Genomic DNA, 15,877 nt, shown 5'->3' on the forward strand with positions numbered 1-15,877 from the left:
TAATGATTAGGTCAACCACCTTTCAAGTTTCACATGAAAGAGAGTGGTTGGTTGTATTGTTTGTGTTGACCTTTTGACCATGTTGACAATATGAAATCGACCTAGACATTGACTGCCAGCCATTCAGATACTAATTAAGTTATTATTCACTATGCTCATTGCATACAGTTGTACTCGCTCTTTGTTTTCGGCTTTGACAGGGGTCGTTTATGTATTGCCTGGAAACCGGTACAAAAAAAAACAGTTTTGGTAACAGTATTACTCTGACTTCAGAACCAGTGATCCGGTCTATTGGGGGGGTCATTCTAATTGACTCGGTAAGCTGTGAAGCTCCCAGCCTGAAAGTCTATGTGATGTCAGCCACCCGCCCCTGGCTGGCATCGGCCTGCCCATGTACCCATGGGAACACCCAGCGTTTTCATGGGGAAGCCCATGAAATGCTGGGCGTTCCCATGTCCCAGCAGCGCCCCCATTCCGCGATCGGCCAATCGTAATTGTAATCTGCAGTGGCCGTTTGCACGTGCATAAACCCCACCCACCAGGGCAGGGGCCTGTATCGGTTCACTCCGTGTGAACTAGATTCGGACCCTATATCTGCTTAGCTCTTTTACTCATTTGTGATGACTCGACAATAGATTCTAATGTATCAGATTCGCTGCTCTATGTGTATGTATGTGTCGTATATACAATAGTATTGCTTTTTGCCCATTTAGGACTTTGTTCTGGTTGCCTTAGCTTTCATTATGTTCTTAGCCCCCCCCCCCCCCCCCCCCCCCAGCACACATGAGTTAGCAGTCTTTGCTAACTCATGAGCTAGTTACATACAATTCATACAATCTTAAATTTACACTATATAGTCTGCCTGTCTATCTGGGTTTCGATTTGTACTGTCCGGGGAGCACGTATAGGGAGCGCAAGGTAAAAAAAACCTGTGCGATCCCGCTGCGATTTTGAATATATATTCAAAATCTCATGCTGGATTGTACTGTATGTGCACACCATAAGGGTAAAAATGGTTAGTGGTTATGAAGCCATAAACACTTCATACACCCATGGCGGATCGCCTAAGCCAAGCATGGCGGACCACCTGACCATAACGGTGTTCAGCAGCATGCTGAATATGGCATACAAGGATTTGGAATATGAAGAAGCCCATAAGATTTCCCATAAACCACAACCGGATATCTACCTCCACGACAGCTGCTTGCTGTATTACCTGCTTACCGTTAAGGCCTACAGTCTTTCAACTATGAACGCTGTCCTTCTACACAAGGGCCGACGATTCTTATTCCCTACCACATGCATGTTAATCATGTACAGCCTTAATGCACTACAGGCGCAGGACGAGCGCTCTGCATGTAGCTGAGTTCCGTGGCATCATATCTGCAGATCATTATAATAGGCGATATTTGATATATATATATTGAGAGAATAATGACGTATGGTGCTGAACGTTCCCTACGGAACAAATATGGCATCACGCACTGCATTCCCCTTCAATGAGTCTTCCCACTCTCACCATGTGCACAGTCATATAAAACATATGTTACCACACAAGACACCGTTCAGAAACCGACAACATAAACAACTATAAATAAATGGGTTTCCAAGCGTTGAAATGACGTACGTTTCTAACTTCATGGCCTTATTCCGCACATGTTCCAAACCCAAATATTGTGCAGCCTCATATCCAAAACATTCTGAAGAAATTCATATCCTGAAGTGGAGCTGATTCATTAGCCCACGGGATAAACTGCATGTGGACTGTCAAAGATACTGCATACATGGACACGTGACGTGTCCAAAATCACATGCAGATGTTACAGGCATGTTCAGTATAATATTGCATGTCGCGTGAAGGACTTCTAGCACCCTGCATCCTCCGAAACTCCTGCCTGCGGTGTTTAGCTTCTGGCACAATCTGGTCTGCATCTTAGTGCTGAAATACAGGCCAGACTGTACTAGAAGCACCAAAGTAGAGTGACACTCCAGGCAGTAACGAGGAACTGCAGGGGTTTTGGAAGACGCAGGTTGCTATTAATGTGCAAAAAAACACACACACACACACACACACAATAATTGATTAAGAAATCTGGGGCCTCTAAATACCACTGGGCTTTAGATGGGAACCTAGGTTGTCTAATGCAGGGGTTCTCAAACTTTTTAAAACAGGGGGCCAGTTCACTGTCCCTCAGACCATTGGAGGGCTGGACTATAGTAAAAACAAAAACTATGAACAAATTCCTATGCACACTGCATATATATTATTATCTGCCTTTACAGGGTGTTTACATGCTTGTACCCCAAGGGTTACATGCTCATTGCATTCCCAGCAGAAACAGCACTGCTGCCTCCTTCAGTCTCCCACCCCAGCGCTTGCTCATGTCTAGGATCACAAGCGGTGGCCGGAAGCTGCGTGTACCATCTCTAGTTAGTTACACAGCTCCCCCGCCGCAGCCGCAGACCTTTCAGCCTCACCTGCCCACAGCACAGAGGAAGACACGCCAGCACATACTACCAGCCTGGCGCTGTTCTGCCAAGGCTACCCAGGCCAGCAGCAGCCAGTGGCCACCGGAAAACACGAGGGAGGGGTTGTGCCGATGCAAGTGGTGTGCAGTATTTTTATGTGGCCGCGCAACATTCCTCGACTTCTATATATCAGCACATCTTCATGTTGGGGGGGGGGGTCAGGGAGCTTTCTCCCTTCTTACCTCCTGCTGCAGCCCGCCAGACATACAGCCCAGCATCTGGGCTGCTTGGCCGCAGAGCCTGGTGTATGGCAGGAACGGAAGCAGGAGCTGTTTCCCTCAAATTTCCCAATTTCGATGCAATCTCGACCGATTGTATGTAAATTGGCCATGTTTTAGATCTGATTTCGATCCGATGCGTGTCCCCGCTGGTCGTTTTGGAGATCCTACCTGCTGCAGTCAGGATTTATAAAAGATCCATTCAACTGGATACGGATCGTGATTGGATTGTATGCAGATCATGTGCTCCAACAGAGCATGTGACCATCCTACGATGGTCTCACAATCATGATCATTCTGTGGTGTACCCAGCATTAGTCAGTTAAACTGTCTGTTAGGGTGTGATGAGCTCGGTGTTGGTGATGTTCATGTAGAACCACTGACCCATACGCCCCTCATTATGGAGCGGTTCATCCAAAATGACAGATGACCGACGCTGCGCAATTTACGCTGGTTATCCATTCGAGGTAAGAAAATGACAAGCACATGCATAAAACTCAATAGCATCCTACATGCAGAGAGAACTAGGTTTGCTGTCTTGGACATTGTGCAGATTGCACATGAACCTCGTTGCTTAGATCATAGGTTCCAAGGCAGGATCAGACCAACCTTCTGTCAATGGAAAGTCAGTCAATTCTTGCCATCATTAGAGCGATCACAAACCCTGACCAACGAGCAGCAACTGAGAACTGGACAGGGCAGAATACATGGAATTAAAATGACATCTCATGGAGGGTACACACTGTGCAACTATTTTTCTATTCAATTTTGCTTTTAGAAGCAGAATTGAATAGAAAACTCAAACGTGCTTTGAATGGTTTTTCTACAATCGGGATGTGCGCGCCTGTGTAGTGTAAATCATCGGGCAAGACTATATAGTACAGATCTATACTATATAGGCAAATCGAATGCATTTTGCGTACCGTTCGATTCAATCCCAATCGAATCGGGATCGAAACGCAAGCAGAAATCGCACTGTGTGTACCCACTATCAGTCCTGCTGAGTCAGAGGAGGCCCTGAAGGACTGTTTTGATTCTACTGCGTGGGATGTGTTCATAGACTCTCATGGGGAGGACATCGATGGTCTAACGGATTGTGTTACAGACTATATTAACTTTTGCGTGGAAAACACTGTGCCGGTGCTTCTCTAATAATAAACCCTGGATTAACCCTGGTATAAAGGCTCTTCTCAAAGATAAAAAGAGGGCTTTTAAGTCAGGCAATAAGGAGGAGCTGAGATCTGTGCAGAGGGAATTGAGGGTGAAGATTAGGGAGGGTAAGGTGAGCTATAGAAGGAGGATGGAGGAGCAGCTCCAGCTTAAGAATGTCAGGGGAATCTGGAGTGATCTAAAAACCATTTCCGGGTTCAAAGATGTGATCCTAGCCTAAGGATTTGATCAGGCTGTCACTTCACCCCCGGTAAACTGTCATCACCAACAGCGGTGTCCTCAATCACCCAAGCCAGGGCATAGCTCTACTATCCCTATCGCCTCCACCCTGTCCTTTACAACAAATCAGGTGAGGAGAGAACTAAGTAGGTGTAATGTAAGGAAGGCTGAGGGTCCAGATGGTATCAGTTCACGAGCACTTAAGTCCTGTGAAGGGGCAGCTGTGTGGGATAGTGGCAACCATCTTCAATCTAAGTCTGGAGCAAAGGAGGGTACCAAAGCTGTGGAAAACCTCATGTGTGGTACCTGTGCCAAAGTCATCACGTCCCAAGGACTTCAATGACTATAGGCCGGTTGCGCTGACATCTCAGCTGATGAAGTCCCTGGAGAGGTTGTTCCTAGGCTATCTTCGAACCCTGGTGAGAACTTCTATGGACCCATTGCAGTTTGCTTATCAGCCGGGAATTGGTGTGGATGACGCTGTCATATATTTAATGCAGAGATCCCTACCTCATCTGGAGAGGGCTGGGGCCACCGTGAGAATAATGTTCTTTGACTTCTCCAGTGCTTTTAACACCATCCAGCCCATGCTTCTGGGGGAAAAACTGGTCAACTCTGGGGTGGATCATCATCTAATCACCTGGATCCTGGATTACCTTACTAACCGCCCACAGTATGTGAGGACCAGCGAGTGCCATTCTGATACTATTATTTGTAGTACAGGGGCACCTCAGGGAACGGTTTTGGCACCATTTCTCTTTACCCTCTATACTGCAGATTTCACATATAATTCATCAACCTGTCATCTACAAAAGTTCTCTGATGACTCTGCTTTTGTGGGCCTTATTGTAGATGACGAAGATAGGGAGTACAGAGAACTTGTGCAGAACTTTGCTACTTGGTGTCAGGGGAACCATCTTCAACTCAACACGAGGAAGACTAGGGAGTTGGTAGTTGGTTTCAGGAAACGTCAGCATACCCCCCCCAACTCCTGTGAGTATTCAGGGAATGGATATTGAGATCGTAAGAACTTACAAGTATCTGGGTTTTCATCCGAACAATAAATTGGACTGGACTGATAATTCTGCTGCTTTGTATAGGAAGGGGCAGAGTAGACTCTATCTGCTGGAGGAGACTGAGGTCCTTTGGAGTGCAGGGAGCGCTCCTGAAGACCTTCTTTGACTGTGTAGTGGCATCAGCCATATTCTACGGAGTGGTCTGCTGGGGCAGCAGTGTTTCAACAGCCGACAATAAGAGACTAAACAGGCTGGTAAGGAAGGCCAGTTCTGTCCTAGGAATGCCTTTGGATTCTGTAGAGATTGTGGGTGAGAGGAGAATGATCAGCAAGATAACATCATTATTGGATAATGCTTCACACCCTCTCAAAAATATTTTGACGGATCTGTGTAGCACTTTCAGTGATAGGTTGCTTCACCATCGATGCTCAACTGAGAGGTACCGCAGGTCTTTTCTACCTGCTGCAATCAGAATGTACAACTGTCATGGTCTGTAGGGACCTACATGTTCTTAGATTCTAGATTTATATTGTTTGGATTTCTTATCTTATTTGCTATTTTCACCCTTATCTGTACTTGAACCTTGCTGTAACAATTGTAAATTTCTCCATTGTGAGACGAATAAAGGAATTCTATCTATCTCTCTCTCCATTGCGCAAGAGCTAGTTTATTGTACAATACTGACAAAACCAACATAAAAACAATGACACATTGCCACTTCCTCCCAGGGAACCTGATGTGATGCTTCGTACCAAGCCTATTATTAGGGGATATCTGTACAGCGACTTGGAGAATTCAAAAACATTATTTCAATCAAACGTGCAGCATTTCCTCCATCGCGGCTTGTACGAGCACATTCAGTTCTCATTCTCCAGAAACCTCTGGGGCCCTGGAAATGCAGAACAGATTGTCCCACAGATCATGGAAGCATTTACGTGCTTTTGATATACTGATGCCACAAACATGTAGATTATATTAATCAATTGTTACATTTGAAAAGAGAACCTGTCACTAAAGATGTGCCTAATATGTCTGAGACGGACGTCAGCTTTGCCAGAGCTCCACTGCAGCACTGGAACCTTGGGCTGCCAAGACCAGATAAAAAATGAGATAAGCGGAAACATGGGAAACTTTATCGCCAAATAAATCAGTCGGTCGGTGACAAGACTTGAATGATGGAGATTGAGCAGAAAGAGGAATCATGCAGACTGACTCTGGGGCTGATTCTGAGGCACGAGCATCTTCAGCAACTCTGCCTGGCTTCTTTCTATATTATGATAATTAGCAAGTCTGCCTTGCGGCAGAGGGGTAGATGTATGAAGCAGTGATAAGGGAGGAGAAGTGATAAAATGCCTGGTACTTATCACCGGCCAATCAGCTTCTAACTGTTGGACCTTTTTAAACTGAGCCTGTAACTTAACAGTCAGGAGCTGATTGGCCGGTGATAAAGTACCAGGCCCTTTTATCACTTCTCCTCCCATCGACCCCAGAGTCACTAGGCTGACCTTACTAAGGTTGAAATGCATTTGGTCGACCCTCTGCCTCAGCATAGTAACACTAGGTGATTCATTGCGCTCTTTACACCGTCGTAAGGGGCTCTACCCCCTTATCCTGTGAATGCCTTTATTGCGTGAAATATGATTTGTGCAGGCAGGGCAGGTGTAGTATACTGTGCCCCCTTAATCTGTGAACGGCAGGTGCGAGGATACTGTGGGTGGTGGAATTGCAGGTGCGGGGTGCCCTGTGTGGGAGGTGTGGGTACATCAGTTGACTGAGGGGCAGTTACGTTGGTGCGGGACCAATGGTGGTGTGGTGGTGGAGGTATGGGTGCGTGGGTACTGCAAGTGGGTGCATTAGTACCGTGGGTGGAGCGGGTGGGGTGTTGTTGTGCATTAGTACCGTGGGCTGCGGGCGTACTGTGTGCACAGTAGGTGCGGTTGAGTATTGCGGGGGTGGTGTGGGTGTGTGTAATGTTACCGCGGGTTGGGAAGGAGCGGGCGTGTGCATGGGTGGCCTGGGGGGGGGGGGTAAAGACTTTTCTTCTGGTGTGTTGGGGGGGGTGTTCACTTTTTAATCTTGACCCTCCACCCTCCAGTCTCGGCACCTCCCCTTCTCGGTCCCCTACCAACAACTATATTATTTAAGTGTGAGTGAGAGACACCCCCTGGCTGTCGGTGTGATCGGTGTGAGCCCCCCCCCCCTCGACTGTCAGTGCAAGTGTGAGACCCCCTGGCTGTCAGTGTTAGACTCTTTTTGGCTCTTAGTGTGTGAGACACCCCCCTCCCCCGGCTTTCATTCTGAAACCCCCTTGCTGTTATTATGAGTGTGAGACCCCCCACTTACTGTTACTATGAGTTTGAGATGGACCCTCTGAGTGTCATGCCCCGGGTGGCCGATGGGAACAGTTGGGCTTGCGCGGTGCTGCCTCCTCGAACACAGCCGGGCACAGCAGCAGCAGAGAGGAGCGGCCGGGACACATTGGGAGTGCCTGCCCGGATGTGAGTATCCGCATCCCCGGCACCGCCGATATGTATCACCCGGAGCTCGGGGTGGTCAGCTGAGGAAACCCGGAGCGGAGAGCTCTTTGCCTGTCTGATGCTGCTCCCACTCCCGGGCTGTGATATTTACCCAGGGAGAGTGAAATTGTGGCACCGGAGGAGAGGAGCATGGGTGAGACGCGCTGTGGGAGAGGGTGATGGGTGCAAGGCAGCGTCTCCTCCTACTGGCCGGAGCCATCAGTGGGGTGTGGGCTTGACCTGGGGGCACGCCTCCATGTGGTAACATCACGCCCCGTCCGTGCGGCTCGCCCCGGGGGGTAATGTATATCTTAAGTGTCAATTATTCATTTTGAAACCGTTGGTGTGGCGCCCTACTCTTATACTGTGTGTCCCAGCGGGTTTATGGCCGCCCAGCGTTATACACACACACTCACAGAGTGACAGTTCTGGGCTATTATATAGGAGATTTTGTGACAGCATGTGGAATCCTTTACAGCCCACTACCATACCATCCACTGCTGCAGGTGTCCTCTTTAAGGTGCCCATACATGGTGCAATCTAGTTAACCCCTTCCCGACATTGCCTTTTATGGTAATTTTTTTTTTTTTTTTCCTCCTTGCGTTCAAATAAGCGTAACTTTTTTAATTTTCCGGCTATATAGACACATGAGGGCTTTTTTTTTGCGGGACAAGTTGTACTTTTTAATGGTACCATTTACTATACCGTATAATATTCTGGGGAATCAGGAAATAATTCAATGTGGGGTAAAAAGAAAAAAAAACGCAATTCCACAATTTTGCGCTGGTTACGTTTTTTTTGGAGTTCATAGTTCGTTTAAAATGATGGGTTATCTTTATTCTATGGGTCGTTACAATTCCGGTGATACCAAACTTATATAGTTTTCTTTACATTTTACCACTAAAAAAAAAAATAGAAAATGTTACGGTTTTTCGAATTTGCGTCGCGTCGCCATGTTCTGCGGCTTATAACTTTTTTATTTTTCCACCTACGGACCTGGGTGAGGGCTCATTTTTTGCGGGCTGAAGTGTACTTTTTAATTAATACCATTATGGGATATGGGCGACTTTCTGATCTCTTTTAGCTATTTTTTTTTGGGTAGGCAATGCGACCAAAAAACGTAGTTTTGGCGTTGGGGATTATTTTCCGTTTACGCCTTTAACCGTGCGGGATAACTAATGTTATATTTTAATAGATCGGACTTTTAGGAACGCGGCGATACCAAATATGTTTATTTTTTTTATTATTTATTTTTATTTGGGAAATGGGGAAAGGGGGGTGATTTGAACTTTTAATATTTTTTTTTTTTTTTTTTTTTTTTTTTTTACTTTTACTACAAGGCCCCCTAGTGTACTTGACCACTAGGGGGCGCGATCGCCTGTACTAGGTTCAGCCATAGAGCTCTATGGCTGAACGTAGTGATTTTATGCACTTCCTATTACATCCTGCCTCAGGCAGGATATAATAGGTATGCAGACACGGCCAGCACAGGGGTCTACATTAGACCCCTGGCTACCATGGCAACCGATCGGCACCCTCCGATCTCGCTGCGGGGGGCCCCGATCGGCGCCGGAGGGGGGCGCCCCCCCTCCGATCAGCTATTTAAGCACTGCGGTCGCTTTGCCCGCGGTGCTTAAAGGGTTAAACGGCCACGATCGGCGAACTCGCCGCTCGTGGCCGTGAGAGCAGGGACCTGGCTGTAATATACAGCCATTACCTGCTCTCTTTCAAGCCAGCTCACTCCGTGAGCTGGCTTGATTCCCCCGCAACCGACATATGACGTATATATACGTCATATGTCGGGAAGGGGTTAAAAAAGTACCTGCATGACGTACTTTTAGGACTGTACGAAGTGATGTGTGCAGGAGCGGGCATCATCAGCCCAAAATGCACCGTGTATGGGCACTGAGCACCAGATTTACTAAGCTTGAAATGTGATAAAAAGGAGAGTGATAAACCAAAACATCAGCTCCTACCTGTCATTTTTCAAACATGGCCTGTGACATGGCAGGTAGAAGCTGATTGGCTGGTGGTTTTTCCCTTTGCATTTTATCACTTTTCAAGCTTAGTACCTCAGGCCCTATAACTGAAATGTTGAGTGTGACACAAATAGGTTTGTTTTGAACAGGGAACGAGGATAAGAAAAGGAAAAAAAATGAGAAAATAAATTAAATTACAAGTGAGCACATTATAAGGTGATAAACTTACAAAGGTAAAATAATATTTCCATATAAGAAAGAATCACAGTATTGGATAGTTTGTATAAAATGAATGAATGAATGAATGCAGTTACAAGGCGGACCACGGATGATCCCATCAAGGTTAAGTAAATGATCATCATCATTTCAAGGTTTTGGGAACAAATTACATTTAAAAAAGACAGAGGAAGTCAAGTAATTACTCTGACACAGAACACTGTTGTATATAAGGCACGGTACGCCGCCAGTACTCCTCCATCACCAGACCTGATTGATACTCACAACAGACTGAGAATTCCTTGGCGGACTTCTAATCCAAAGCGATCAAAGATTTATATAATGTGGTTACAGCGTAATTCAATCTTATCTGGTTCCGAATTCCCTTTAGTGCTGGCATCTATTTATTTATACAGCACATACATACAGAGAATAGTTTGTCATTCCCTGTCCCAGTGAAGGTTATTTACAATCTAAAACATTGTAGCCAAAAACTGTGGTTAATTTGTGTCCAAAGACAATTATCCTGACAGTATTTATCTGGATTGTAGGGTAAAATAAGAGTCCCTGGTTAGTATAAAACCCATAACTCCATCACCATGATGCATGAACGGTACCTATTGTGAGCCAGTGTTACCCTATGCGCAAACAAGGCCTAATTCGGATGTGGTTGGTATTGTATAGCCGTGTAGTACCGTACAACACATTATTCTGCAGGAAAGAAGACGCCTCCCGCAGGATCTGCAATCCTAGCGCCGTGCCCCAAAGATCATCATTGTGATGGTTACAGCACTCTGCCTGTCTGCGCGAGTCAAAGCTTACTTAGCCTGCCCATCAGAATCCCTCTGCCAGGTCCAGGAAACCTGCGTCCCAGTTTCTTCCCCTCCACAAACGACACAGCATGTGGAACATGCTGTGGTTAAGGAGGGTCTGCAAGCGATCACGCAGGACCCCCTCTGCACATGCGGTTCCCCAAACATAGAATTGCGCACTAACTCGTATCAGGCCCCAAGACTGCAATATAGGTCCTCTGTATACAGAGAGCTGCACTGTTACTATAGCCAGAGTGGTGCTGCTGCTGCTGCATAGGAACAAAGTGGACTATAGCAGCTGTCATTGGCTAATGCAGCTCTAAAGAATGCTATACTGCCGGAACACATATATACTAGGAGTTCCTTTAACTATGGAGGGGGCAGCCAGAGTCTGCTAGAGGGGCTCAAACCTGTATATGTATATGTGTTAGGTGTGACATCTTTATGCTAGTGTTTGTTAAACGTCTGTACTGCATGCTGGTTTTATTTACAAAATGTGTCCTGTCCCATAAATGTGCCTACAGCTGCTCTATTCTACAATGCAGCTACAAAGTCTTCACGCATGAGAAGCTAATACGTCTGCCCTGAACAAACACAGGTCCTGATTCCGGTTCACTTGCAAAAGTAAATTTCTCTTTAATGGACAAAACCATGTCCCATGCGCATCAGAACCGGTGGTCGGACCTGCTGCCCGTCGGACCGCCCAACCTGGATCCTCACTCCCTGTGTGTCAGGGTGGCAGGCAGCGGGGTCTGGCCAGCTGGTGGTGGTGGCGGGCAGCTTGTAGTGGCGGGCAGCTGGGAGCTTGTAGGCACATTTTGCCGGGAGGCGGGAGATGCGGCTGCTTAATATTTTCAAATGACTGGCCGAACATGATTAGCTGAGAGATTAGTCTCAGCCAATCAGCGGCCTCCCATCTGATTAGCTGAGAGCAATTTTATCAGCCAATCAACGTCCGGCCAGTTAAAATATCCAGCAGCCACATCTCCCTCCCAGCCGCCTGGCAAAATGCAGCTACAAGCTTCCAGCTGCTGCTGCTGCTTGGACGGACCCTGCTGCCTGCCACTATGAGCTGCCTGCCCCACACCACCACCAGCTGGCCAGACCCCACTGCCCGCCCCCGCCACCACAGCAGCAGCTCCCCAGGAGTATTACATGCCATAAATCACATGCAATTTATTTTTATCAAGGGCAAAGTGGTCCAAACTTGTCCTTAAGACAAATCGCCCAGTGTATGGGCCTTCAGATTTGGGTGGGATTTGTACTTCATACTGATATCTATATTGCAGTGTAAAAATAAAGCAGCCAGTATATTTGCTCTTCACATAAACAAAATAACACCCAAATGTAACTCTCTCTGCACATTACGACTGCCCCACCTGCAATGCACATAGTTTTGTCCAATAGAGAGAGAATTTGCTTTTGCAAGTGAACTAGTATAAGGCCCACAGTGTGTACATCTACACCAATGCCAATAATAATTACTTTCATTTATTTTTTATCCCCCCAAAAAAGCACCATGTACCTGGTGATGTATGATACTTTTGTAGATATTCAGCATTTTATTATTATTCTGCACTTTACATCTAAAAACCAACCCAAAAACAAATAGATACAGGTTTGGGGTGTCAGGCAGTGATTAATATAACCAGGTTTGCAATCTCCGGTATGTACAAAGCACCTGTTCCCATTCTGCTGTACACCTGGGGGCATCCTGCACAGGTGAGTGCTAAATCAATGCTGACAACTGCCTTGGAGCTCAAACTACCCCTTAGAGCAGGCATGTCCAAACTATGGCCCCTCCAGCTGTTCTGAAACTTCAATTCCCATCATGCCTTGCCACAGTTTTGCCATTAGGGAATGCTAAGACGATGGCAAGGCCTGCTGGGATGTGTAGTTTCACAACAGCTGGAGGGCCACAGTTTGGACATGCCTACCCCTACATCATTCAGCAACGATACAGACAGTCACAAATGTAGTCATACTCTATACGTGACAGCAATGGAACAAACTGGCAAGCAACGTATTTAGGGAGAGAGAGATTACACAGCTGGTTATGAGAACAATAATAATTATATAACAATTGTGATAAATACTCAGATTTACAGTATGGGGTGTGTCTACAGCAGGGCTGGGCAACACTGGCCCTCCAGATGTTGATGAACTACACATCCCAGCATGCCTTGCATCAGTTTCAGCATGGCCACATAGCAAAACTAATGCAAAGCATTCTGGGATGTGTAGTTCATCAACATCTGGAGGGCCGGTGTTGCCCAGCCCTGGTCTACAGACTAGATTGCAAGCTCTTGTACCCAGGTCTCCACTCTCCAGGCTCAGGGGATTAACACTGAATGTGATGATGGTAGTAATAGTGATATTAGGAACAGATGTGATTAGATATATACAGTATGTGATATACTATCATGTATATATAAGGTAGGGAGGGGGGTACATGCCAACTTGCTACTCGTTATGCCCACGCCATACCTCGAAGGGAAAAACAGGGATAACCATACAGGTCAATGTAATAATAATTAGTGTTGATAAAAGGAATATTAGTAACGACAACAAGTGCAATGCATATTTGAAGGGCTTGCACGATAGATTGCAAGCTCTTGTGCCAGGGCCCACATTCTTCAAGCACAGGGATAAAAACGAAGTAGATCAGTGGAGTAGTAATTGTTATTAATACTTAATTAGTAATAATGAAGACAGCAATGGTGATAACAGGAATACTAGTAACGGTTATTATAACGCATATTTTAGGGGGGGGGGGGGAGGTTGCCGTCTAGATTGCAAGCTCTTGTCCCATGTCCCCACTCTCCACGCACTAGAATAACAATGCAGGAGATGAGGGAAGTCAATATTATTATAACTCCATAGAGTATTCCCACAGGAGTACCAGCTAAGCTCCCTGACTCTGTAGTATAACTCCCATCATGCTCCCGGGAGAATCATAAATTGGGGGGTTACCTGCTCTCTGCTGCCCGCTTTCTCCTCTCCTCCCATCGCCCTCCGCCGCAGTGTCGGGCCAGCCCGGGTGTGTTCCCCTGTGCCCGGTACGGGCTTCTCCTGGTTCCCCCTGGCTTTCTTCATGGCTGGCTGCCTGCGGGACAGAAGGTTGTTCACCCGGTGGGCACCATGTTTCTGCCCGGTTCCTGTACGATCACTCCGCCGCCCGCCAGCCGGATCTACACCCAGCTCCTGTCAAACCCGCCGCTGCTGCAAGGGGGCGTGGCCAGACTGGGGGCGTGCCATTCCTGCCTAGCAACACGGAGGAGTCTGCTCAGCCTCCGCAATTGGCTGCAGACAGATGTCAGTCATCTGTGTAACTGAGGCGTACAGATAACTTATCAGTCAGTGACAGTGAGTGTATAAGTGTAATGATGCGAGACTGCGCTGACATGTGACTACTGTCTCACCCTGACCTGAACCCAATGCAGACAAACGTATACTGGCCTAATACACACAGTACCACCTCTTGCCCTAATACACAGTGCCATCTCCCCAGTATACTGACCTCATACACAGTACCATTCTTCCAGTGTGCAAATCTAACTCTCTCTGCACATGGATTTATTTGAGAAAAAATATGCTTTGCTATCAAGTCAGGATCGCTAATTAGAGAGTTTGCAAATCTAGAGATTAACAAAGGGCTGAACATGCGTACCATGGGCCTTATTCTAGTTCACTCTTAGAGTCAAATTCCTTCTTAGCTGGACAAAACCATGTGCACTGCAGGGGGGCAGATGTAACATGTGCAGAGAGAATTAGATTTGGGTGGGGTTTTTCTTCAAAGTGAGATCTATATTGCAGTGTAAAATAAAGCAGCTAGTATTTACCCTGCACAGAAACAAAACAACTTACCCAATCTAATTCTATCCGCACCTGTTACATCTGCCCCCTGCAGTGCACATGGTTTTGTCCAGCTAAGAAGGAATTTGCCTCTAAGAGTGAACTAGAATAAGGCCCCATGTGCATTGCGCATGCGCAAGGGGAAATAGCGACAACAAATGCATATGGATAGTAAATGCTATCCCATTGCAGATTGACTGACAGGACGCCGGCCTTTAGTAGTGGTAACCAGGGGCTGGCTGGCAACTTTTAGCCTAGGGGGCAAGTCCAGAGCACTGGCCCATACCCCCCCCCCCCCCAACTTTCTGGAGGACGGAACGCTTGTGCGCGCCGGAGGCACGCCGAAAAATTAGGCGTGTGGCCTATCATAAGGGGGCGTGGCCTATTCCATGATTGTATTGTGTACCTGCAGATTGCACATTGTGATGCTAATTACACATTATGCCACACACCTTGATGCCTATTACACTCTATACTGTGATGGCAATTACCCAATGATCCCCACACCATAATGCCCATTACGCCCCATACCATGATGCCCATTGCACCGCACAATGTGATGTCCACAGTGCCAGATTTGCCCCCACAGTGCCAGATATTCCGCCACAGTGCCAAATACACATATGCCCCCACAGTGCCAGAGACACATATGCCCCCACAGTGCCAGATATTCCCCCACAGTGCCAGAGACACATATGCCTCCACAGTGCCAGATATGCCCCCACAGTGCCAGAGACACATATGCCCCCACAGTGCCAGATATTCCCCCACAGTGCCAGAGACACATATGCCCCCACAGTGCCAGATATGCCCCCACAGTGCCAGATACACATATGCCCCCACAGTGCCAGAAATGCCCCCACAGTGCCAGAGACACAGATGCCCCCACAGTGCCAGATATGCCCCCACAGTGCCAGATATTCCCCCACTGTGCCAAATACACACATGCCCCCACAGTGCCAGATATGCCCCCACAGTGCCAGAGATACATATGCCCCCACAGTGCCAGATATTCCCCCACTGTGCCAAATACACACATGCCCCCACAGTGCCAGATATGCCCCCACAGTGCCAGAGACACATATGCCCCCACAGTGCCAGATATTCCCCACAGTGCCAGAGACACATATGCCCCCACAGTGCCAGATACACATATGCCCCCACAGTGCCAGAAATGCACCCACAGTGCCAGAGACACATATGCCCCCACAGTGCCAGATATGCCCCCACAGTGCCAGATATTCCCCCACTGTGCCAAATACACACATGCCCCCACAGTGCCAGATATGCCCCCACAGTGCCAGAGACACATATGCCCCCACAGTGCCAGATATTCCCCCATTGTGC

At 47.2% G+C, this 15,877-nt stretch overlaps 1 protein-coding gene across 5 annotated transcripts in view; it reads right to left on the reverse strand.

Annotated features, from left to right (window-relative positions):
• MAST2 (microtubule associated serine/threonine kinase 2) overlaps nucleotides 1-13,906 on the reverse strand; it is a 177,284-nt gene extending 163,378 nt beyond the window's left edge. For all 5 annotated transcript variants that reach the window (XM_083157441.1, XM_083157439.1, XM_083157438.1 and 2 more), the window contains exon 1: nucleotides 13,649-13,906. In XM_083157441.1, coding sequence (XP_083013567.1) covers nucleotides 13,649-13,771 — 123 coding nt within the window. In that variant the 5' untranslated portion in view covers nucleotides 13,772-13,906. The remainder of the gene's footprint in view (nucleotides 1-13,648) is intronic.
• Nucleotides 13,907-15,877: the final 1,971 nt, after the last annotated feature.

Source organism: Crinia signifera, chromosome 8 (genome assembly GCF_055691185.1).
Source record: "Crinia signifera chromosome 8, ASM5569118v1, whole genome shotgun sequence".
Classification (NCBI taxonomy): domain Eukaryota; kingdom Metazoa; phylum Chordata; class Amphibia; order Anura; family Myobatrachidae; genus Crinia; species Crinia signifera.